Source organism: Anser brachyrhynchus (genome assembly GCF_964034855.1).
Source record: "Anser brachyrhynchus genome assembly, chromosome: 10".
NCBI classification, from domain to species: Eukaryota; Metazoa; Chordata; class Aves; order Anseriformes; family Anatidae; genus Anser; species Anser brachyrhynchus.
In genome coordinates, this window is record NC_137705.1 from 17598132 (window position 1) to 17621020 (window position 22889).

General features: G+C 45.4%; 4 protein-coding genes across 9 annotated transcripts in view; 2 read left to right on the forward strand and 2 right to left on the reverse strand.

Annotated features, from left to right (window-relative positions):
* ATRIP (ATR interacting protein) overlaps positions 1-11246 on the reverse strand; it is an 18877-nt gene extending 7631 nt beyond the window's left edge. For both annotated transcript variants that reach the window (XR_013955715.1, XM_080606636.1), the window contains exons 1-12: positions 10906-11246; positions 10741-10823; positions 9277-9447; positions 8509-8624; positions 8011-8171; positions 6379-6474; positions 5465-5594; positions 3215-3934; positions 2339-2481; positions 1552-1643; positions 551-634; positions 28-277 (exon numbers count right to left, since the gene is read on the reverse strand). Coding sequence is in view for 1 of the 2 variants with exons in the window: in XM_080606636.1 (XP_080462762.1) it covers positions 28-277; positions 551-634; positions 1552-1643; positions 2339-2481; positions 3215-3934; positions 5465-5594; positions 6379-6474; positions 8011-8171; positions 8509-8624; positions 9277-9447; positions 10741-10823; positions 10906-11212 (2353 nt within the window). In the remaining variant the exon portion in view is untranslated. The remainder of the gene's footprint in view (positions 1-27; positions 278-550; positions 635-1551; positions 1644-2338; positions 2482-3214; positions 3935-5464; positions 5595-6378; positions 6475-8010; positions 8172-8508; positions 8625-9276; positions 9448-10740; positions 10824-10905) is intronic.
* Positions 11247-11407: 161 nt separating this feature from the next.
* LOC308200619 (PHD finger protein 7-like) lies at positions 11408-17642 on the reverse strand. Of its 3 annotated transcripts, none has more exons than XM_080606664.1 (10): positions 17200-17642; positions 16765-16856; positions 16570-16671; positions 16183-16307; positions 15829-15991; positions 15636-15706; positions 15431-15544; positions 15163-15281; positions 14265-14998; positions 11408-12443 (listed from the first exon to the last, which is right to left on the reverse strand). In XM_080606664.1, exons 1-10 carry the CDS (start codon positions 17471-17473, stop codon positions 12372-12374), a joined length of 1866 nt encoding a protein of 621 aa, XP_080462790.1. In that variant the 5' UTR covers positions 17474-17642; the 3' UTR covers positions 11408-12371. The 3 variants fall into 3 exon arrangements, with proteins under 3 accessions (XP_080462790.1, XP_080462792.1, XP_080462791.1); XM_080606666.1 differs by having other exon boundaries at positions 17503-17635; XM_080606665.1 differs by having other exon boundaries at positions 11409-12443; positions 17460-17634.
* The window catches only part of LOC308200636 (protein BTG1-like), a 35863-nt gene continuing 25423 nt past the window's right edge, over positions 12450-22889 (forward strand). Inside the window, exons 1-2 of one of the 3 annotated variants that reach the window (XR_013955719.1) lie at positions 12450-13420; positions 15699-15834. Coding sequence is in view for 2 of the 3 variants with exons in the window: in XM_080606705.1 (XP_080462831.1) it covers positions 18138-18170 (33 nt within the window). In the remaining variant the exon portion in view is untranslated. Of the gene's footprint in view, positions 13421-15677; positions 15835-18118; positions 18171-22889 lie in introns of those variants that run through there. The other 2 variants (XM_080606705.1, XM_080606706.1) reach the window with 2 other exon arrangements.
* On the forward strand, positions 21207-22884 carry LOC308200481 (protein BTG1-like; the record flags this gene model as incomplete). The annotated part of the gene is made up of 2 exons (XM_080606345.1): positions 21207-21396; positions 21484-22884. Coding segments are annotated over 2 exons (438 nt in total), but the record flags the coding sequence as incomplete, so codon positions are not given.

The window sequence follows — 22889 nt, forward strand, 5'->3', positions numbered from 1 at the left end:
ACAACTCTGTAATGTGACTTGATTTACCTTCACAGGCACTCAATTTTTGATTTTTTTTGAGAATGGCTCTTATGCCTGGCATAGCTTGGTCATACTGATGCAGTACTTCCAAACAGTGTTCATGAAACAGTTTATCTTTCTGAGACAGGCTGTGTAAGAGTAAAACAGCATCTCGTAAAAACTGAGTAATTTGCTCCTTATGTGCACACAAGCCGCTATCAGATCTTCTAATCTTCATCCACTGTCTATGTAGCATTACAATTAGTGCCTTAACCACCTGCAAGAGATAAAGAGTCTAAGTACACAAAATAAAATTAGAGCAGTGGAAAAGTTATTTCATTATGAACTTCACTAATCAATCTTTTCAGACATCCAAATTTTAGAATATTTTCTAGCAAGCAAAAACAACCTTTCCAGAAGAAGGCAGACTTTGAAGTACAGAACACTTCTGTTTCAGTGTAGCTAAAAAAGGGTAAAAAACTACTTCAGCATTGTTAGGAGTAATTTTTGAGTTTTCAGTGGAATAAATTCAGTAGCTGTAGTGACGTACCTCAAGGTTACACTGGCAGTCTGTACCAGGTAGTAAAATCGCTGGCCTGGAGCACCGCATACACCTTGTCAGGAGTCTAACTGTCTATTACAAAAACACGCAGATGGCATTACAATAAGTACTAGGGTTCTGCATAATTATCACACAATTAAGCTGCAAATAAAGGGAGGTAGAAATGTCATTTCATTACTGGTTTTAAACATTCTTGGTTCTTTTCTTAACAATTCATCTTTTTACCCCACCAAAAGAAAAAAAGTATTATTACAGGAAAAAAACAAACAAACAAAAAAACCACTAACACAGACATGGAATTTGCCTTGTACAGAAACCACTTCAGCTTCCTGATAAGAAAGGCTGACGAGGACTCAGTGCATACACATCGTATGTTTGCGCTTTCTAAATGCAATGCAGATAGGGGATAATGAAAATACTTTTAGAAAATAGTTCAAAATTCTTTTAAGTGAAAGTAGAGGTGGAGCAAACAGTAGAGCCCCACAAGTCACCCCTGGCACTACGAACAATATAAATTAAATTCAAAAACTATTCTCCCTATACAGGATCATGCATACTGTACAGCAAGCTAGTATTTCACCATACACTGTATTCCATTTGGAATGATTTCAAAGATACAGTTCAGAAGTAAATTATAAAATCAAAATGAAACATAGGTCTTGCTTCCTTTTACTCCACCAATCTAAAAGAAAAATAAAACTTGCAGTCTTGAACATTTACAGCCATTCTAAGAGCCTTCTCGCTTTTTCAGTGACTTAACTATGTTGACTGCTATGACTGATGTTATCTTGAAGAGTGGTTATTGTTTCAATTTCAAACAGCTTCTCTTAAAAGTCAATGTAATCCTTTACTGCAAGCGAATACTCTGAATTTTTGTTTCAGTTGAAGACAGAACTTACTTTCAAACAATTTGTGCACCGCCCTGTTCCTCCCTTCCCCCTTCCCACCCCCCAATAGGAAAAAGAACATGAACTAACAACTGTTGTTACCTCTTGTTCCAGCTGAAGCCAAAGCACTTCAGATGCTGATTTATCTGGCCTTGATGTGATATACATGTACAGTGCAAGAAGAAGGCAGGTATCTGAAAGACAAATTTGAAAGACAAATTGTTCTTTTCCCAGCTAGTCAATTGTTTGTGATAAAAATTAGTATTTTTTTCCCACAGAAGATAACATATTTCAGAAAACATGTAGAGTGCTATCCTGGGCTCAAGATACAGATTCAACTTCTTGCTTTACTTCCAGACACCTTAAGCAGTGCTGAAGAAATTAGTATCCCTAAACTTTATATGCGTTTGTGGTGCTACTCTCCTATTACATTCTTAGGGTACTAGACAGAGTATTTGTCATGCAGGGTACTGTAATCCCTAAACTCAACATTGTCATGAGTGCAGATCCCCTGCAGAATGGAATTAGCCTTCAAGTCCTCAAAACCCCTTTTTCCTTACCAACTTTTAATATAGTAAACATTTATCTGGAAAGTAGTTTTTAAAGTCCAGATGGGTATCAAAACTCTGTACGGATACTGCCAGACAAAATATTCTTTAAACAGTAACTGGAGCTCGGTGCTAGAAAATGTTTTTAGGTGACACAGCAGGCTTTGCCTTTGGCGGGTTTAATACTAATAAGCTATTTAAATTAATTTATTTAATAAGGTATTTAATACTAATAAGCTTTGGGGGGTTTAATACTTAATAAGCAAGGCTTATTTGTATTATTTTTAGTTGTGCTAACTAACATTCAACTGTTAACAATTACGCGTTAGGCAATCTTTTACCTGAATGAGAACAAAGCTGAGCAACCAACATGTGGTGTTGAGCAAGTATAGACAACAGTTTCACGGTCAAAAGGACAGCACGCAAAGGGATCTCTGGACACAGACAACGGAGCAGTATCTGGCTACTCAATAAGTGCTGAAAACTTCAAAAGAAAGATCTGAGTTAGAAACATGAAAAGCACTGACAATTTGAAAATAATTCACCATTTCTTATATGCAGCATCGTAATTCATGCCTTTTCAGCCATTCCAAACTAGGTGATCTCAACTTACATGCCATAAGCTGAAAAACATAGATTTTGAAGACAGTCTGCAGTTCACACTATGGTTCCATATATTAGACCATTAGCAGACAAATTGTTGCACTTTTAAGAGTGCCATTTTATGTGCCAGAATAAATAAATATTATAAATATTTTGTAGTATAAAATTTATTTTATATACTTATAAATAAAACATATGAAATATTCAAATATTATATTAATATAGACTAAATAAATAAAACAGAAAGCCCTGTGCTTTCATTCCTTACACATCTCCCAGCAATTGGAAAAATCAAAAAAAAAAAAACAACTTATCAACTGCATACAGCCTTAAGAAGTTTTCTCTCTTCAAAGTGACAGCTATGCAATGAGGCAACAGCGTCTGCTTCATATAAACTTATAAGCAGATCTTATTATTAATTTGGGGCAATTATCTCATTCATTAGCAGCAAAGGCAGATCCTCCCATGCATCTCAAAGATGAGCTGAGAAACATGATACTCTCCCATACATGTCATACTTTCTACTGTCATCTGCACAAATTAGTTTCAACAGAGAATGAAAACTACTAAACAACAAAGAGCCTGAAATCATTTTAAAGCTATTACTGACTTACTTTATTAGCAAGTCCACTGTTGAATTTTCAGCTAATTTTACCAAAACTTTCAGGCTTTGCATTAGTATATTATCAGTCTGGGAGCCTGTTGTAGTAGAAAAATCTAAAACTTGAATCAGCTTTCTGAACAAAGAATGTTGAGCTCGATCGTTAATAGGGACATCCTGTGGAGCTCCAGGCAGCCCTCCTTGTGTCCTGGTATCTTCTTTATTATCACACAACACATTTCTGTCCATCTTGGAAATCTCTTCATCTCCAACAGTAGAACCTTTTTCTACCTCAGCAGACAGCAGTATGTGGACAACATCCCAGCTATAAAATGCCAAATAATAAAGAATACCCAGTGATATAACTGTTGTTTCTTCAAGGGACAACCTGAAGTCCTCCTTACTTGATACCGTACTTGTGCTGGTTCTAGAAGAAACAACTGAATGGTTTCCACAAGAACCATTTACTGCCTTGTCCGCCAATTGTACTGCTTGACAGTATGCACCAATATGGTGCTCCACCAAGGGCAAGAGATGCACAGCGCCTTGGATCTTGCAACATTTGAGGGGCAAGAACTCTCTCCCACTTCCTGCTAGGCTTCCTGTAGATGACCCTTCATCCATAGCAATCAAGTTCAACCCTGTTATTGCAAGTTTTTGAGCTTCTCGCAGGGATACAAGAGGAGCAATTTCTTCCTGAGTTGTCCTGATGTTGCGTATTTGTGTCGGCTTCCTATCCAAATAAAATTAAAAGGAAAATACTTCAGCAAAAGGTAGCAAACATAGCTGAAAATTTAATTTCATTTATTATTTACCCATATTCTGAATGAAATAATAGAAAGGCTACTGTAGTTAGGTGTCTATTCCCAAAACTAAAAAAAACCTACTCCTTGATACTTGCATGGAAGAACAATATCAAAACAATCCTAAGTCTTGTGAAAGCATTCAGGACTGATAGTTGCGTAACTTTACCAGCTCATTAGTAGCCGTTGTATAAAACTACATTTCAAACACTGACTTCTCAGTTGATGTGCTTGAGACCTGTTGTATATTCTTATCTTCCCCTGAAGTCATTTGGTAGCTTCTGGGAAGAAAGAATATTTGTATATTACTGATGTGTAAAAAGTAGGGGCTGTCAAAAGACTTCAACAAAAAAAAGGAGGGACAGCTTTTAGCAATTAACTAGTCAAAATGCAGCTACAAAGGCCAAATGCAGAAACTGCCTGCATAAGTGGCATGGGCAATGAGACGTGAGCCATGCCATAAACCCCACAAAACACAAGAATAAAGTGAGAAACATGTTTGAAATGTGAAGTGTGATATTAAGTTTTCAAAGTTTATTATTAAAGAAGATGTATTCAAGAGAAATGGTGATGATAAGCCTGGCTGATTAGTCTTGGGAAGAAGAAAAACAGACTGAGTAGATTATTAACTTGAGAAAGCTGTGTTGAAAACCTTTATTAAAAGTTCTGCTGCATCAGTGGGTGCAGGAAAACATTTACAAGGTACCATCCTGTAAACCCTCCCATAAACTATGGGTTGTGATCCAGATTTTGTGAGCAATTAATTCCTTTCTAAACTATGATCTTGAATTTAACAATCAACAAGAGTTAGTGTTTATGTTTAAGTAAACCTTAAATAAAAAGTATAGGATTCTCAACAAAAGAGCAGTAAAGCAGGTAACAACAAAAATCTTAGGAACAAATATGACTTTTAAAGACATATTCAGCCAATTTTATATCTAATATTTGTATTTAAATACTTTACAGAGCATTGTGTAAAAACTGTATTGGCAAAAAATTGGCAAAAACTGTACATGAATTGAACATAAATTTAGATTAAAACAAAAACTCTACAGTTCTTTTGATCACATTTTACTCTTACTTGACTCATGATCTTGTTTATACACTTCTTTCATTGCAATGCAAGTTTTATATCCTTAAATAGATATGGATAGCTGTGGCTGATAGCAGCTTTAAAGTTTTACTTATTTCTTTGTCTTCCCTTAAAATAAAATTAACCTAGTTTCTCTCCTAGTGTTTCTCCAAAATTTAGTATCCACAATAATCAAACATTAATAACTGAAGACACAGAATGACATTCCAAATTGTGCCTTAAATGGCCTCAGCAAAACAGCATTGAACACAAGGAATGAAGTATCCAACATGAGTCCTACATGAGTAAGCGTTTCATACAGAGTGTCCACTATACTGCCACTATACTAAGAACACGTCTGATATAGTAAAACAAAAAATAAACTTACGTATCCAGAAGGTTAGGCTGTAACATAGCTCCTTGTAGGGTCTCCGAGTTACTGCTAAGAAGATGGCAGAGACCTAGTAAAGACCCAGAGACAATGGGCTGCTTCATCAGTGCATTCAGTAAGACAGAACCTGAAAAGATATATAATTGTCTTTGGAGTAGTTTTACCATCAATGACAACAGTAACAAAAATATTTCAAAAGATTAACCTCATTTATAGTGCTCTCAACCACAAAATTATTTTTTCGTTACAAATTTTCTCTTTCTTACAAGAGAGATTTCAGGAAAAGAATCACGTTCTAAAATACATTTTTCTGAAAATCTTCAAGATGCGATTTAAATATTAACCAAGTTATATTTAGAGAGATTTTAATTACAATCCCCATATTAACAAAATATCTCAATCCAAATGATTGTTATAACCCACAACTATCCTGGTGACTTGCTCTCCCTTTTCCATTCCAGACATTAAAATCATGTGATACAATCCTTTTCTGAACTGGAAGTAAGATGTTGAACATTTTAAATGTTGCTCTGTTGTTTTTACTTAAAGAAAAAATTGTGCAAAGTTTGCAATAAAAAGTGTAGTATCTTAATAGTGAAAGAGCCACCCTCCTAGTAAGATGCCTCTCAGTCTATATCTTGGTCCATATCCTTCCATAAAGCAAAACCCAGGCAAACATTTTCCTTAAATAGAGTAACAGTATCGGAATGTTGTGGAGATACAAGATGATAATATAATCTGAAATGTTTTATTGCAAAATCACAATACTCAAAGCAAAAAGCAGCTAGCTCACCACCTCTGTGCATTGGCACTGCACATAGCAGGTTCGTCAGCCTGACACGGCTTAGTACTGGCACCTTAGCCGTACCTCAGAAACGCTCACCATTTCTGTGCTACCAGCAATACCTTACCTTGTGTGTTTCGTTTATGTACAGATTTATAGGAACCGTTTTTTGCCACTGTTTCATGCTTCATGGATAAAACTTCAGGATGGGGTATCTTACTATCTAAAACAAACAGTAATTACAATTCATGTATGAGAACTAGATTGCTTATAAATCCATATCTATCATTTACGCACATTCAATTAGCAACAGCCATTATATAGGAAGTACACAGGCAGCAGATCAGCATAAAATACATATTTTGCGTAACTCAGTAATGTCAAATAATAATCACGGAATCATAAAATAATTTGGAGGGGACCTTAAAGATCATCTAATTCCAACCTCCTGCTGTGGACAGGGAAACCTCCCACCAGACCAGGTTGCCCAAAGCCCCATCCAGCCTGGCCTTGAACGCTGCCAGGGACGGGGCAGCCACAACTTCTATGGGTAGCCTGTGCCAGTGCCTCACCACTCTCTGAGTAAAGAAATTTGTTCCTTATATCTAATCTAAATCTAACCTTTTTTTTAGTTTAAAGCCGTTACTCCTTGTCCTATCACCACATTCCCTGATAAAGAGTCCCTCTCCAGCTTTCTTGTAGGTCCAGGTCCCTTTAGGTACTGAAACACTCTAATACTATGTAGTTAATATAGTAACTATAATACTACAGTTAAGAGCTGTGATGCAAGCAGAATTGCTCCCTAAAATACATTAGAAAATGTAAAAACTTAGAAAAAAGCCTTGTAGGGTTCCTAAGACAACTCATCAGCGTGTTTTTCAAACAAATAGGCGTACTGAATGTTGTTACCATAACGAATAGGTGGGGGGGGGATAACAGTGTTAATCCTTTAAGGCTACGGTAGTTATTTTTGTTTGTTTTTGAAAGTTCATATTGCCCACACAGTTTCAGACTGAATACTATAGCCGAAGGGTAATGTCTCAAATTTTTCATTTTGTTTTCTGTACGTATTAGCTGATGATACCCAAATTTCATTGGCTGCTACAAAAAAAAACACACCATTTTTGTTTCATATTACAGCAATCTTCAAACATATTTTATTTTCTTAAGTTTTACGCAATGAATTTAAAGATGCAATTTTATGAGAATTACTGCTCTATACATAGAAGAGGAAATGAGTAACCGGTTTCAGCTGTTTCTTTCAATATGGCTAAATATGTACCATTTAAAATAAAATGCCAAAAAAGGGTCTGTTTATTAAAGCCAGAATCGCAGTAATCCAAAAAAAAAAAAAAAACATTAGTTGACTAGCAGACATTTTCAAGAAACAGGCAAATTATTTCCTGTTCTTTCTTCAGTGACAAGGACAGATAACAATTTGGGTATTTTAGTTCACCCCATAATAAATGAAAGTTTTTCACTACAGCCAACAGATAATTCATCATTGATATCCTGGCATCTGGTACACTGACATTTACCAAGATGTGAATTAAATTGATCTTCATGCAAATTTGAGTCATAGCTTAATGCCAATTGCTATAAAACCAAAATAAATTTAAGCAAAATCAAACTAAGAGAAATACTGTTTTTCCCTACAGTACTCTTACTGAAACCACTCTGTTACATAGTACAAAAAGCTTTATCAAAGGCAGAATGTCCATATGCAGCTAAAAATGTTGCAAGTTATATATGGGTTTACCTTCTTGGATGGAAGCAGCCTGGGCAAACAAGTTTCTTGAAGAAGAAGATGGTCTAGTAGACGCATCAGCACTGAAAGACTCCTTTGTAGGAAAAGATCTTTTTCCAGGCTGTGGAGAACATCCTTCTGATTTCACTTGGATTGCAGAATTCTTTTTAGGGCTATTTAAAAAAAAATAAAAAAGGAAGAGGAGAAAATACCACCCCCCCAACCGACTTTGATGAATCAGTATCTCTTTTAGAACTATTTTATTAAACAGTAAAGAAAGATCTATTTAATATTGTTTGTAGCATTGATGTTTTAGACATATTTCACTATCCGCTCTTTGAAAGTCTGTCATAGAGAAGTCTTTTAAAGCAAATTCCACAGAGGTCAAACTTTTTTTGGTTGTATTTTTTCAAGAAAACAGAACTAAGAGTTACATGAAGAAAACCTCTGTAGTACTTCAAGCATACGTATTGTAAAAGGGAACACAAATTCATTTTCCAAAACTCATACCTTGGTGTTAAAACCGTTTGAGTAACATGTTTATTTCTCTCACAGTTCTGAAGTCGCGTTCTTAGTTCATTCATTTCTGCATCTTTGAACTGCAACTCTGACTGCAAAGACAGTATCTGAAAGGGGAATTCAAGAGACAGTTTTACTGTTACGGATACACGAGTGGTGCTATAACTGCAAAGCAACTCAAATTACTGCAAGATTTCAAGATTACCATCTACTTACTGTGATCTCTGCACAAGATCTCCATTTTTATGTATCCTAATCCAATTAATACTACGTTAGAACCAAGTGTCAAAATTCAGGCAAGAAACATATGACTTGGTAAGACCAAGTGCCACGCAGAGTATGACTACAGTGAGGCCGTTAACAGCAGAGTAAACAGCACAAAAGCAGCCACTGTCCTCTTCAGGGGCTTTCAGAAAGATGACTGCAACAGGAATAGCAATCTGATCAGAGTCATACAGCATATTCTGTCTAATTTTTCCATTTAACAATACATTCCAATTGTAATTTTCTGGGGATTGTTTAATAAAACAACAAGTAATCAAAAAATTCTACCATTTTAACTTAGTTCTTTTATGCTGGCAGAAGAAATCCACCAGCAAGTTCTCACACGTGTTTTCTTCTAGATAACAAAATAAAAGCGTACGTGATTTGGAAGTTTCATACAAATGTTCTTCCTTTGACTAAATGGACTATAATACCATTTAAGTCATAAAATTAGCTTCCACATGTAATGTGAAGGTAACTGATATAGTTACAAACCTTTTTGGAGAACTCTCTTTCTCTTTCCTTTAGAGTCTGAGATTTTTGCTGTTCCAATAGCATATATGATTTTTTCTGTTCCTCCATAGCATACTCCATCTGCTGCATTGAGTCGCGCAAAATTTTAATTTCTCCATTTTTAATAAGAATTTCATCCTGCATTTCTCTCAGCTACAAAGAGATTAATTCCATTAAACAATGTATTTAACTAAAAGTATTTGTATCATTATCTATGTGGTTGAAGATTAAGCATGCTTATACTTTCTAGAGAGAAAAATGTTTCTGTAAACCAGTTTAGAAAGTCTGCAATATGGCTTCTAATCTTTTTTTTTCCTTTCTGATTAAATCAGGCTCAGCTAGTGTTTTCTCTAACACAATTGTATAACGACAGCAAAGGCATATGTCAATACACTATGCTGGTATCTGTCAGAGACCATTCTTTTCTTTCTCCTCCTCTATGTTTACGCTATTTCTTTGAAAAGTATTCTAGTCACACACAACAATAACTTATTAAAATTTTGGGATGTAACAATAAGGATTGAGAAAAACGTATAAAGACACCTCTATATCATGATATAAAATTACGTTTTACCCTCATGTGGTGTACAGGCAGTGCCTTCCCAATAAAGGAGGATATAAAAGAAGTGGAAGAGAGGTAAGGACGGTGACAGAATTGTAAATAGAGTAGGACCCTTCCATATGGGAGAAAGCACAACTGTGAGGAAACAAAGGTCTATTGAAGCGTAACCGCTATGCACAAGTTATTCCTCTTTTACTGCCTCTCTTAGTAGTCAAGCCCCATCTGCTAGAATCACTCATGAAGTTCAAAGTAAAATCAAAGAAGACATTTCCTGACACAATGTGTTTTTAAGCTGCTGACTGCTTTGACACCAAGAGGTATCAAAAAACAGCTGAGTATTTTAAAAAAATGCACCGAAGAATATTATACTACCTCTGGTAGTGGTTTCTATACGAAATTCTACCAGAGACTAAAAGAACATTCTGGTAAAATATTTGCATAATCTTGCTCAGATCTTATGTTCTTGCTAAGCTGCCTGATGTGGTATGGCCATCTGCATGCTTGCACCTTCCTGCATCTTTTTCTTCCAAGCAGTATGTTTCCATGTGGCATCACCAGGAGGTAATGTAACCACCTGAACGTCCTTTTGCAAGTCTTTAAATTGCACAAAACGACGTACAAAAACCAGAGAAGAACGGATTTGACAGGAAACAAGAAAAGCTGACAGAGCGGCGTTTGCTTAGCTGAAATGCTCAAGAAATAAAGTACTGCTCTCTCTTATTGCCTTACTGGAGCCGTCTCTATTAGGATGCTTCTACTAAATCCGTGGGTTTCAGTAAAGTTGACCAGAAGGCACGGCTGCACCCCAGGCCCCCGCAGGTCCCCCCAAGCCCCACCGAAGGAAGGGCCGTTCGGAGGGGAGGGGAGGGGAGGCCGTCACCCACCTTGTGCCGGGTTTCTTCGTGCTGCGTTTGCAGCACCTCAAGCCGGAACGCGTCCCTCAGCAGCCCGCTCTCCGCGCCGCTCCCTGCCGCGGAAAGAGACCCGCGCGCCGGCCGTGAGGCTCGCCCCAGCACCGGCCCCGGCCCCCCGGCCCCCCGCACACCGACCTCTGGGCTCCTTCCCCGCGGCCCTGCCCCACGGCCCGGCCCGGCCTCCCCACGCGTGTCCCGGGGGGGCCGCGTCCTGCGACAGCGCCTGCGAGGCGATCGTGTCGATCTCCTCCAGGTCGTCCGCCGTGAAGTCGTCGCCGTCCCCGAACGGGTCCTCCGGCGCCTCGGCCCCCGCCGCCGGCCCCTTGGGGCGCTTGTGAGGCGGGACGCCGTTCCCCAGCGCCGCGGCCGGAGCGGGGCCCCGCGCCCAGCCCGCCCCGCACAGCGCGGGGCCGCTGCGCTTCCGCGGCCCGGGCGCCGCCATGGCGGGCAGCGCGGAGCCGAGGGGAGGGAGCGCGGAGCCCGCCGCGCCGGCCGCCAGCCAATCAGCGGCCGGCAGCCTGCCCGCCCGGCCAATGGGGGCCGCCGCCGGGCGTAACGCGAGGGCGGCCGTGGAAAGCTGTTGGGGGGGGGGGGGGGGGGGGGGAAATGGTGATGTCAGCCCACGTGACCTTCCCCTTGCTGTGGTAAACCCCAGGCGGCCGCCTCGTCTTGGGGTTTGGCTGTTTGGGTCCTTTCCGAGGGAAATTGGGGGCGTAACTGGGCTGTTTCCATATTTTTTTTTGTTTGTTTGCTTGTTTTGCTTTGTCCTCTAATAAAGCAGAGCCGGTAGGAGGTAATAGTATCGGGAAAGGGCAACGTTTGCAAAAAAACTGTACTGAAAACCTGCTGCTGGTTTACTGGCAGCAATTTGCTGTCGCAATCACACCTCAGTCTGTTCATAAAAGCTCCATAACTTGGGTTGAAAAACGATCTTCCCAGCTACTGTACGCTTCGTGTAACCCAGGTGGGCATGCGGTCACTGCTATGCTGACAAACTCTTCAGAGCAGGCCACGGCCTCACAGCGTGGCTCTAACAGGGTTAGTAACAGCTCCCGGTGCTGTGAGCCAGTGACTCGGAATCGCCTGGTGGCCTTTCAGTGAGAACCGCTGTGCTGTTAGCATTGCACATCTCGGGTTCCACAGGAGAAATCTGATTGCTCTTGTTCATTTCTCTGCTGCCCTTCACATGCAGCAAACTTAAATCATTGCTGGAGTGTAATCCGTTTTATTTAAGTACTGTTTATGCATAAAGGGGGAGCCTGGGATCACCCATCAAGGCCAAAAGAAAGGCAGTCTGAGCAGCGTTCTCAGCTGTCCCAACTCCTCCCAGCTTCTCCACTGAAGTGGTCACAGGTGATCCCTCGGGACTCAGGCAGGCAGGCCAGCTGCAGCTACTTAGCACAGGGGACATACGCAGGGGCAGTCCTGCAGGAGGGGGGGTGGTTGTAAAGATGAGACTTGCATCACTTTATCTGTGAGGTATGGGTGTAAGGCTTCTTATATAAAGATATACTTTGTTAATTAATTTATTAGATGGAGGAGACTATGGGGAGTCTTAGCATTTAATTCATTGAATGTGTCCTTAATCGTCTTAATCGTCTTTACTGCAGTTGACAGTCCAGTCTGAGCCCTGACTCCTTTCGCCAGCTCTCACCATCAGGGTTCAAAGCCTCCTAATTAGAATCACAGAATCGTAGAATCATTAAGGGTGGAAACGTCCTTCAAGATCATCTGGTCCAACTATCCCCTACTACCAATGTCACCCACTAAGCCATGTCCCTAAGCACCATGTGCAACCTTTCCTTGAACACCCCCAGGTGACTCCACTACTTCCCTGGGCAACCCGTTCCAATTCCTGACTATTCTTTCTGAGAAGAAATTGTAGTGGGCTTACTTGGCAAGTTTTGGTAGCAGGGGCCCATAGGGGTGGCCTCTGTGAGAAGAATCCAGAAGCTGCCCCATTTTAGATAAGGGCCCTGCTGCTGTCCAGAGCCAAGCCAATAAGCGACGTTGTTTGCGTCTCTGTGAGAGCATATTTAAGAAAGGGAAAAAACTGCTGCGGAACAGCAGCTGGGAGAGAGAGAGGAGTGAGAAACAGCCTTGCAGACCCCAAGGTCAGTGAAGGAGTGGGAGGAGGTGCTCCAGGCACCACAGCAGAAGTTCCCCTGCGGCCTGTGGTGAGGACCATGGTGAAGCAGGTTGTCCCCCTGCAGCCCACGGAGTACCACGGTGGAGCAGGGTTCCACGCTGCAGCCCGTGGAAGAGGCCACGGTGGAGCAGGTGGACCTGCACTGAAGCAGGCTGCAGCCTGTGGAGGACCCCCGCCAGAGCAGATTGCGGGCCGGAGCCGCAGCCCGTGGAGAGGAGCCCACGCAGGAGCAGGTGACCTGGCAGGAGCTGCCGCCCGTGGGGGACCCAGGTTGGAGCAGTGTGCTCCTGATGGATGGACCCCGTGGTACGGACCCGTATCTGGAGCAGTTCTTGAAGAGCTGCTGCCTGTGGGAAGCCCACGCAGGATCACTTTGGGAACGACTGCATCCCACGTTGGAGCAGGGGAAGAGAGTGACCGAGAAGGAACGGCAGGGACAAAGTGCTACAGACTGACCACAACCGCCATTCCCCCATTCCCCTGCTCCGCTTGGTTAAAGAGGTAGAGGAGGGTGGATGGGGCGAAGGTGTTTTGGGTTTCTTTCTTTTGTTCCTCACTTCTCTAGCTTGTTAGTAATAGGCAATAATTCTTAATGTCTCCCTTCTCTGAGTCTGTTTAGCCTGTCACAATAATTGTTGAGCGATGTCCCCATTCTTATCTCAACCCTTGAGCCCTTTGTATCGTTTTTTCTCCCCCTTTCCTATTCAGGAGGGGGAGTGAGAGAGAGGCTGCGGTGGAACTTGGCTGCCCACCCGAGAAAACCACCGCTAATTTCCAAAGTAAACCTCTGGCGCAACTTGAGGCCATACTTTCTAGTCCTATCACTAGTTGTCTGTGAGAAGAGGCCGACCCCTAGCTCCCCACGACTTCCTTTAAGGTAGATGTGGAGAGCAGTAAAGTCTCCCCTGTGTTTTCCGTGTTAAGATCCCACTTTCGGATCCAAAGCTGACAAAAGAGCAAACGTTAGCGGGGGTGGGTACAGTAAGCCCCCAAGCCACCACGACAACACAACCCTTCCCGTCACCCAACCCCCCTCTAACCCCTCATATTTATAGTACTTAAAATGGGGAGGGAGGGGGCTTTCCTCACAAATAAGGCTTTGCACCTTAAAAATGCAGCTCTGCACCTTACAGTGCACCTGGGGGCCCTAAAAATAAGGCATTGCGCCCTGAAAATGACAGCCTGGGCCGTAAAAGTGAGGGTGTAAGCAATAAGAAGCCAGCTTTGTCTCCAGAGAGCAGTCTCAGGGCCCTGAACAAACGGGCTTGGTCCCTACAAAGGAGCCCCTGGGCCTGCAAACTGCGGGTTTCGGTGACTGTGTTGGGTCTGTCTAGGACGGAGTCACCTTTCCCTGCAGCAGCCCACACAGTGCTGTGCTCTGCGGTCGTAGCTGGAGCAGCACTGGTATCACTCCAGCGTTGTGTCTGCTCCCACGCCGTCTTTGGGTCTGCCTCTGGGTATTTGGAGCCTGATGTTGTAATGGGGGGCAGCTTCTTCTCTGGGCTGTCCCCTGCTGGCTGGAGCATCGTCTCCGTTTAGACCCTGGGGATCCACCGGGGGACCCCGATGCCGCCCCCCTGGCAGATCTGGTGCTGCTGCTGCTCCCAGCACCGTTTTGTGGTGCGTGGCTGCTCCTGCGGCGTCTTCGGGGCTGGCTCTGGGCATCTGGGGCTGGACGTTCCAGCGGTGAGCAGCTTCTTGTCCGGGGTCGCCCCCGCTGGCCGGCGGGGTGTCTGCCTTCGGGCACCAAGGAGTGACTGGAGGTTCCTGGTGCCCTCCGACTGGCCAAGCTGGGGGTGCTGCTCCCAGCGCTGGGTTCTGCAGCACGGCTGCTCCTGCGGCGTCTTCTGGGACTGTGCCAGGTGTCTTGGGCCTGATGTACAGGCTGGCAGATTGTCCCCTGTTCTGTCCCTGGCCTTCTCCTCTCAGTCTCCTGGGAACTGTGGGATGGCCCCGGTGCTGCCTGGCTGCTGGTGCTGCTGAGGCTGCTCCTTGCGGGTGCTGGGGAGCCACGGGAGGGCCCCAGAGCCTCTGGACTGGAGGTGCTGGGGCCGGCGAGCCCCAGATTGGTACTGGAGGCTGTAAGGGGAGACAGGAAGGTGAGTGGGATGGACTTCCAGACCCACGGCAGTAGAGGCTCTGACCCGTCCAGGGTCAGAGAGACTCTGGCAAGGCTGCCCTGAGCCCCTGCAGCCAGGCCTTGCCTGGCCACAGCCCAGCAGCATGAGGCCTTTGCCACTTACCAGTGCCCAGGCCAGCGCAGCTGTCGCACTCCCAGGTGCCTGTGCTGTTGGTCAAGTTGGAGCAGCGCCGGTGGGTGCCTTCGGCAGCACAGGAGCGGCCCAGCAGCAGCTGCCAGGGCCTGGGGAAGCAAAGACTTGTGGGTGTGAGGACAAAGTGTCTGAGCCAGGGAGTGGCTGGCACACCCCTTGTGCTCTGTCCTGGCTCCCCCAGCATGTGCTGAGGCTGAGGACGTGGGCAGAGCCCCAGATGGCTGCTGAGGCAACTCACCCCTGTCCCTCCGCCTGCTCCCTGCCTTGTGGGTAAAGGCATTCGCTGACATCACAGCGCTGGTGCCTCTCTTGCAGCGATGCAAAGGCGTTGCCGTCCTCCCAGGTTGGTCCTCTGCAAGAGAAGGGAGGGAAATTGTCCAGTCCCTGGCCATGCGCAGCGCTTGTGCCCTCGTGTCTAGAGAGCAGGGCAGAGGGACACCAACCTGAATGGGATTCGGATCCCCATGATGGACATTTCGGAACGGAACTCCACCTTGTTTCTGCAGATGGGGCACTGGAAGCAGAGAATGCCTGCACAGCTTGTCCCTGCAGCAGAAACACATGCGGTGAGAGGTGAGCGGGCCCTGGTGCTGCTGAGCACCTGCCGTGCGCGCAGGGTGAGGGGAGGGCTCCTACCTGGATGCAGCCCCGGTGGAACCAGGCGTGACTGCAGGCTGGGCACACCATGGTGTGGTAGGACTTGCTGTCCCCCACAGGGTCCATGCAGATGATGCAGATGGTGTCCTGCTCCGGAGCTGCCTGCACTGCCTGCTGAGGGCGGTGCTCCCAGCAGAAGGACCTGGCGGGGAGAGGGAAGGGAAGGGCAAGGTGAGAAGTGCTGGGCCTGCCGCGGTTGTGGCGAGGAGGGCAGAGGAACGTGAAGGAGCCCCAGGCCCATCCAGGCTCTGGCGCTGCCTCCGGCTCTGCCAGGCTGCTGGGAAGCACCAGCGTGGGGTCCTCTCTTGCTTGGCTGCTGCTGGCAGCCCTTACCTGTGCTGCCCAAAGAACTGGGTGACGCATTCTCCCTCCGAGCCGCAGGGGAGATGGAAGCTGCGTTCACAGCCTGTCTCCGTGCAGGTGATGGTGGCCCCTCGCTCGCCACAAACGAAGCATTGCTGAAAAGAACACAGCAGCCCCATTAGCACCAGGCTCGATGCCGCCACCGCTGGCCCCACACCCCTGGGCAGGGCAGGGCACAGGGCGCGGGCGCTGCTGGGTCACGCTCTGCAGACCCCCCTGGTGGACAAGGCTCGTCTGCCAGAGCAGCAGTTTGTCCCGGAGCAGGTTGGAAAGGCTGGGATTGCTGCCTTGGGGTCCAGGCTAAGCTCGCGGGAGCATCTCCTGGCCCAAACCTCCCTGTTCCCATCAGGTCCTCACCTTCTGGGATGCCCGCTTGATTGTGTGCTGTATATCCTCCAGTAAAACTCCCAAAATTCCGTCCTGTAGTGTTCCAAGCCGATAAAGGCCATTCGCAAGAAACTATAGAATAGAAAAAAGCAGGATCTCGTTAGGGGTCATAGTTGAAGGGACCGTCCCTGGTGGGATGCTGACGGGAACCCTGGGGGAACTCACCAGGCAAAACGTGTGGGCACAGAGTCCATTCCTTCCGTGTCTGGGGCCGCAGATGTTCGGGTCAGCATCTGCCCGGCCACACAGCATGCATGCTGGAGGGGAGAGAGCAAATGGCACAGCCACTGAGCACCTTTGCGGGGCCAGGTGTCCCTGAGGGACTGTCCCCAAGGGCCTGTTCTGTCCCTGCCATGCTGGCTGATGGGCAGGGCCAGAGGCTGTGGAGGGGAAGGAGGCACAGCAGGCACAAGGGTCCCAGCAGGCACCCAGAGCCCGACCTGGGCCCCCCCTGCCAAGGAGCAGAGGGGCCCTGCCCCGGGGTGGTTGGGGAGCCCCTGCCTGCCCCTGCCTCCCCTCTCGGCCACAGGCAGCCCCCCCAGCACGCCCCCACAATCACCACCGCACGCCCCCCGTTTGGGCAGGGACGCCCAAAGCTACCTGGCACCCGCTGTGACAGAGCCCCCGCCTCACAGGGGTGGCTGGAGGTGCCACGCTGGGGCCTGGGCCCTCGGCACCCAAGCAAGAGGGTGGCCGCTCTTGCAGCCGGCACAGGCTCAAATGCCGGGTCCCGCGACACGCGGCGGAGAGGAAGGATTGCTTCCCTCGGCCTGCTGGCAACGCTCCCCGTGCCACAGGCAGGAGCGGAGATGTCCCTCGGACAGGGCTGCAGCCCTGGAGTGGCGGCGCCTGCACCGCACCTTTGGGCCAGCATTGCCGCCCTCCGGGAGAGCCGCAGGACACCTGGCGTTTGGGTCACAGCTTGCTCCCTCCTCACGTCCTTCTCCTACAGAGTTTCTCGAGAGCAGGGTGAGACCAGAGCTCGTTGTCTCCCCCAGACATCAGCAAGAGACGTTACAAAGCCAGTATTCAGAAATATTCTTTCTGTGTGTAGTGGGAATGTTAGCATAATGTTTGGCTCTGTGGTCTGGTGATAAAGGCAACTACTGTTTCTAAGAATGTTTTTTACTGGATTATGTTTAATAAGAGATGCGTCAAATAGATTGAGTAAAACAAAAACTTCTTGTGTTGTTTAAAATCTTCACGTAGAGGGTCCAGGGTTCTGTGTCAGTCACTCTAGAAAGGCTGACTAAGACCTTTAAGCAAAAAGGATCTTGACTTAGATTTTACTTGGTCTTCCTATTTTTCATTTTATTATTATTTTATATGATAACTGACTGGGCTAGTGCTATTGTTGTTTACCGTTTTTACTTTTCAATAGCGATGGTAATGTACTGCTGATACAGCTTCATTTTTTCCCCCCAGCTAAAGTTGAGGAAAAATAGAGTAGAACACTTGCATATACTTTTTTTTTTTTAATAAGATGTAACAAGATATTGACTGCCTTTCTCCATTCCAGGTGTTTCTGCTGAAGAGAAATGACTTTGCAGGTGAACAGAATAACAGCAAAGGTAAATCTCAATTTATAAGCTTAAAAAAAAAAATTCTCTGTGAAAGAAGATGATATGCATGGTAGTGATAATTCATTTGTTTCTGTCTGTGCGATAAGATTTCTCAACTCTCAAAGCTAAAAGTCTTCCAGAAAATGGGGGGTGGGGGGAAGAAGCTTGCAGTTTGTGCGTGGGGATGAGAGAGTGAGAGAGAGTACTGGTTAAAACTTGTTTCTGCTGAAAAATGACATATTTCAACGGGTCATGCTTAACTGTGCTGGTATGCTGTTTGCAATTGCTTAATTACATTCACGGTGTTGTGTTATAGGAAGCATGGGTATTCTCTAAAACAGACTGCTTATATAAATGGCTACTATAATAATCAGCAAATAACTAGTTTCCAAAGGTTTAGATACTAATGCATATGGAACCATTTTCTGGCATGGAGATGAAAGTCTAATAGTTATACAGCTATTGCTTTCTCTGTCTTCTTTCTGTGGTTTGTGTAGCTTGAGCTTTAAGTATGAAACTTGCTGTGGAGAATATAAAAGATCCAGGTGTGGCTTTGATATCAGCTGCTAGCTGTGGCATCTTTTCATTTTTACAGCAAAACCTTCTTATTTCACTTGAACGCGCTGCTTAGTGGACCTAGGTGCCAGACCTCAACGTAGTGAGCACTGATCTGTGCTAGCAGTGTTGTGACATTTCTTTGTTCGCCTGCAGTGCTTTCAACTACTTTTCATTTGGTTCCTCAAAAGCCTTTTCTACTCTGATCTTTACTCAAGTTTCTCATGAGCAAGTCAAAACCAGGTCCCTTAATATCTGTCCTAGCTTTAGTAGAGCCTTGACTGACCAGGGATTTGTGCGTATATTCGTATGGGTATACGCAGCTTGGAAAGGAGGAAGTGTTTTGTGTAATTAAGCACGGTTTGATACCTTGTCTGGATTTGTATAGCTCTTAATGCTGTTAACAGTAACGCTATGTTTATTCTGAATACTAGTAAGAATTTCATGACTTCAGTGTAAGCATGTTGGTGTGTTTGTCTATGTCACCTGGAAACGAGTAGCTGTCTTCCTGTGTTTGTGGCAATACTGCCAGGGTGTTAAAGGTTTTGAAGTCACACAGTGCAGATATGGTAGGGGAATTCTGTATTATCCAAAGGGAAGGGATGTGGATAATGTGGGGAAGCGTTTGAGATAAGTACCTGGCAGAATATGCAGGATAAACTTAGTCCCAGAGCTGGTCTTACAGTGACAGTAAAATTTTGTTGTGCAGGAATAATTATCTACTACAGGAATTCTGTGTAAACCAAAGTAGCATCTTAAGTAATGCAAGCTTACTCCTTTTCATGTAACTTGACTACAAGTAATGACTGTGCCTGCTCAGCTGTGGTGGTGTGGCGTAGTCCATGTGTGCCTGCATAATCTTACCAGTGAAGTCTCCAAAACTGGAGATGTGGATTTTGTGTTCTGATTCTCAATAAGACTGAAGTAATTGGATGACAGTTATGTCCAGTTACCGGCAAAGATTATTTTTTAATTAATTTCTAAAGTCTGAGTTACTGAAATGCATGCTGGACTTAATTGAACACGTGTTCTAATAAAATAGTATCTTGATGCAGCTCTCTACACTTCCTCAGGAACAGAGGTCATATAGAGCTAACAGTTGTGAGGGAAAGGAAAAGAAAGCACAGAAATTCACTGTCTTCCTTGAAGAAGAGATAAAATACATTTTTTTTTCTTCCTGTAGTGGATAAAAATCTCTTTGGCTAGGTTATAAAATGACATACAGAATTATACTCCAAAGCTTGTGGACTTGAAATACGATGGGTAGATTTTTAAACAACGGCTTTAAAATGTGAAGTCATAAAGTGGGACTGTTGAAAGTGGGACTATCCATCCAAAATTCAGGTGCTGTAGTTCTGTCACTTGAGGTTCTTGACCCTTCTGTCTTGGTCATGTTGCTGTCTATTAAGTAGGGAAGAGCAGGGGCAAGAAGTCTTATTCAGGTGAATAACATCAAGTAAGCAGGAGCAATATGTGAATTTTATTGCTGTCATGCTGTTTCAAACAATTTTGTCCAAACTGGATAGGAACTTGCTTTCCTGAAGCAGATTTTGTACAAACAGACTAAGTCTGAAGAGGTTCTAATAGTAAACGTAGTGAAACTTGCTTGACTGCTTCAGTGTGTCCGATAGCAGGACCTAGCAGAAATAAACCAGAGAGGGCTCTGTAATTAATAGATGCTTTAATGAACACATTGTCTGTCCTGCTATTGCCAGTAGTAACTGAGCATTTCCGTGGGAGCTCCCCCCGTGTGGGATGAGACTCAAGTCTGTTACGAGTTTTCTCCTGTATTGTTCTCTTCTAGTGCTCCAGCTAGGTGGGTTGGGATTTCTGGATATAGCCTCAGTGACTTCTGACCCTTAGATCAAAGGGATGGAATTTTATGAGGCTTGGGGAAACTTGCTGTAAATAACTCCTGTAAATTCTAAACCTGTGTTCAACTGATTGTTAGTAACAACTGAAATACTAGCCAAACCTCTTTCATGCCTCTACTGATGAGTAAGTATCTGGTAAACTTTTGAGCAGCAGTAAAACAAGATCTGTTTTTAAAGGTCTGCAGACAAGCCTTCTCCTTAACTCCTGTATATGGCTTTTGCTGCTACTGAGCTAGAGCTGATGTCACGCTCTTAAGCTGACAAGCAAGAAAGAGGTGAAAACAATTCGGATGTGCAGCTGGGGAAACAAGATGCTATTTAGCTTACTCACAGGTGAGCTCCCTCTGGCTCTTTGGCGTACGGCAGCGCCTTAGAGCGGGGCGAAGGAGCAGTGTGCGCTCTCCTAACGACGGAGAATTAAAATGTTAGAACCGCAGAGCCCAGTGGTGATGGGGGGGAGGTGACTTTTTTAAGCTGAGGTGGATTTAAGGCCGAACCAGAGGAAGGAGGGGAGAGATTTAAATAAGACCAGAACGGACTCAGCGGCTGCGGGCCGCGTGCACTTCCTCGGCCTCTGCCGCGGGGGCGGGGCGCGCCTTTGTGACGCGGCCGCGGCGCGGCGCCGCCATTGGCTGGCGGGGCGCGGCGGGGCGCGGCGGAGCGCGGCGGGGCGCGCCGGCGGGCGGCCACGTGGGCCGAGGTGTGCGCGGCCGCGGCCTTCGTCACCCGCCTCCTGCAGGCCGCCGGCGGTATCGGCGAGGAGCGGCTGCGGCGCTTCCAGGAGCGCCTGCAGGAGGCGCTGCGCGGTGAGCGGGCGGCGGCGGCGGCGGGAGGCCCCGGCCCGGCGGCGGGGCGCGGGGCCGCGCTGACGCCGCTCTTTGTTCCTCCCGCAGAGCGGTACAAGCACCACTGGTTCCCCCTGACGCCCTCCAGGGGCTCCGGGTACCGCTGCATTAGGATCAACCACACGATGGACCCCTTGATAGGCGAGGCGGCGGGGATGATTGGACTGAGCCACGAGAGACTCCTCCAGCTCCTACCCAGCGACTTGACTATTTGGGTCGACCCTTTCGAGGTGTCCTATCGTATAGGTGAAAACGGCTTTATCTGCGTCCTTTACAAAAGTCCCCAGCCAGGGTAGCAGACGTCCAAACCGCTAGAGAGTGGGACCAGCCGTAAGGAGCAGCAGATCCAGCCCTTCCAAGAATTACAACATGATGACGTTTTCTGGTTAAGTTCCTGTTCCAACGATGTATATGTATCCTGGCTTCTGATAAAAGTAGATGCAACCGAGACCTGATGGACGGGAAGTGTTACCAAAATCAGTAGCTATGAGGGTGCTACGGAGATTTCATGAACAGACGCACTGGGGTACTCAGGCGTTGGTGGATCAATTTGCCACATATTATATGTGTATAGGGATTTATAATATAGCAAAGAGGATCGTAAATGATTGCATAACTTGTCGGAGGGTAAATGCTCAACACATGAGAAAAAGGGTCCCGGGAGGAGGACAAGAATTGGCACATCGACCTTTTGCAAAGATTCAATTAGATTTTACTGAACTTCCAAAAACGGGGCGATATAGATACTTATTAGTTATTGTAGACCACCTCACAAACTTTGTTGAAGCATTCCCTACGGCAAGGGCCACAGCTCAAACCGTGGTAAAGATATTATTAGAAAGCATCATACCCAGATACGGGGTAATAGAAGCAATTGACTCTGATCGAGGCCCACACTTTGTGTCAAAGGTATCCCGAGACACGATGAAGGCTCTGGGAATTAAATGGGAATATCACACTCCCTGGCATCCTCAGAGTTTGGGAAAGGTAGAACGAATGAATGGTGAAATTAAAAGCAACTAACAAAGCTTATGATAGAGACTAAAACCTCCTGGGTGAAATGTTTACCGCTTGCACTATTGAATATATGGACATAGCCCCGAGCCGATGTCAGAATCTCACCTTTTGAAAGGCTGTATGGTATGCCTTATGATTTAGAGATGCCATCTGATCACCCCCAGGTACAGGATATCCAATTAAAACCTTATTTAATACAGCTTATGAACCAACGGAGGGAGTTGCAAGCGAAAGGCTTGGTGGCTAGATATAGCAATCCATAGGATACAACCTGGAGATAGGGTTCTAATTAAGACATGGAAAGAAACGTCTTTAACAGCACGGTGGGGAGGCCCCTATGTTGTTTTACTTATCACAGAGACGGCTATCCGGACGGCTGAGAAGGGGTGAACGCATGCCAGTCGCGTGAAAGGACCGATCCAGAAAAGCAAATGGGA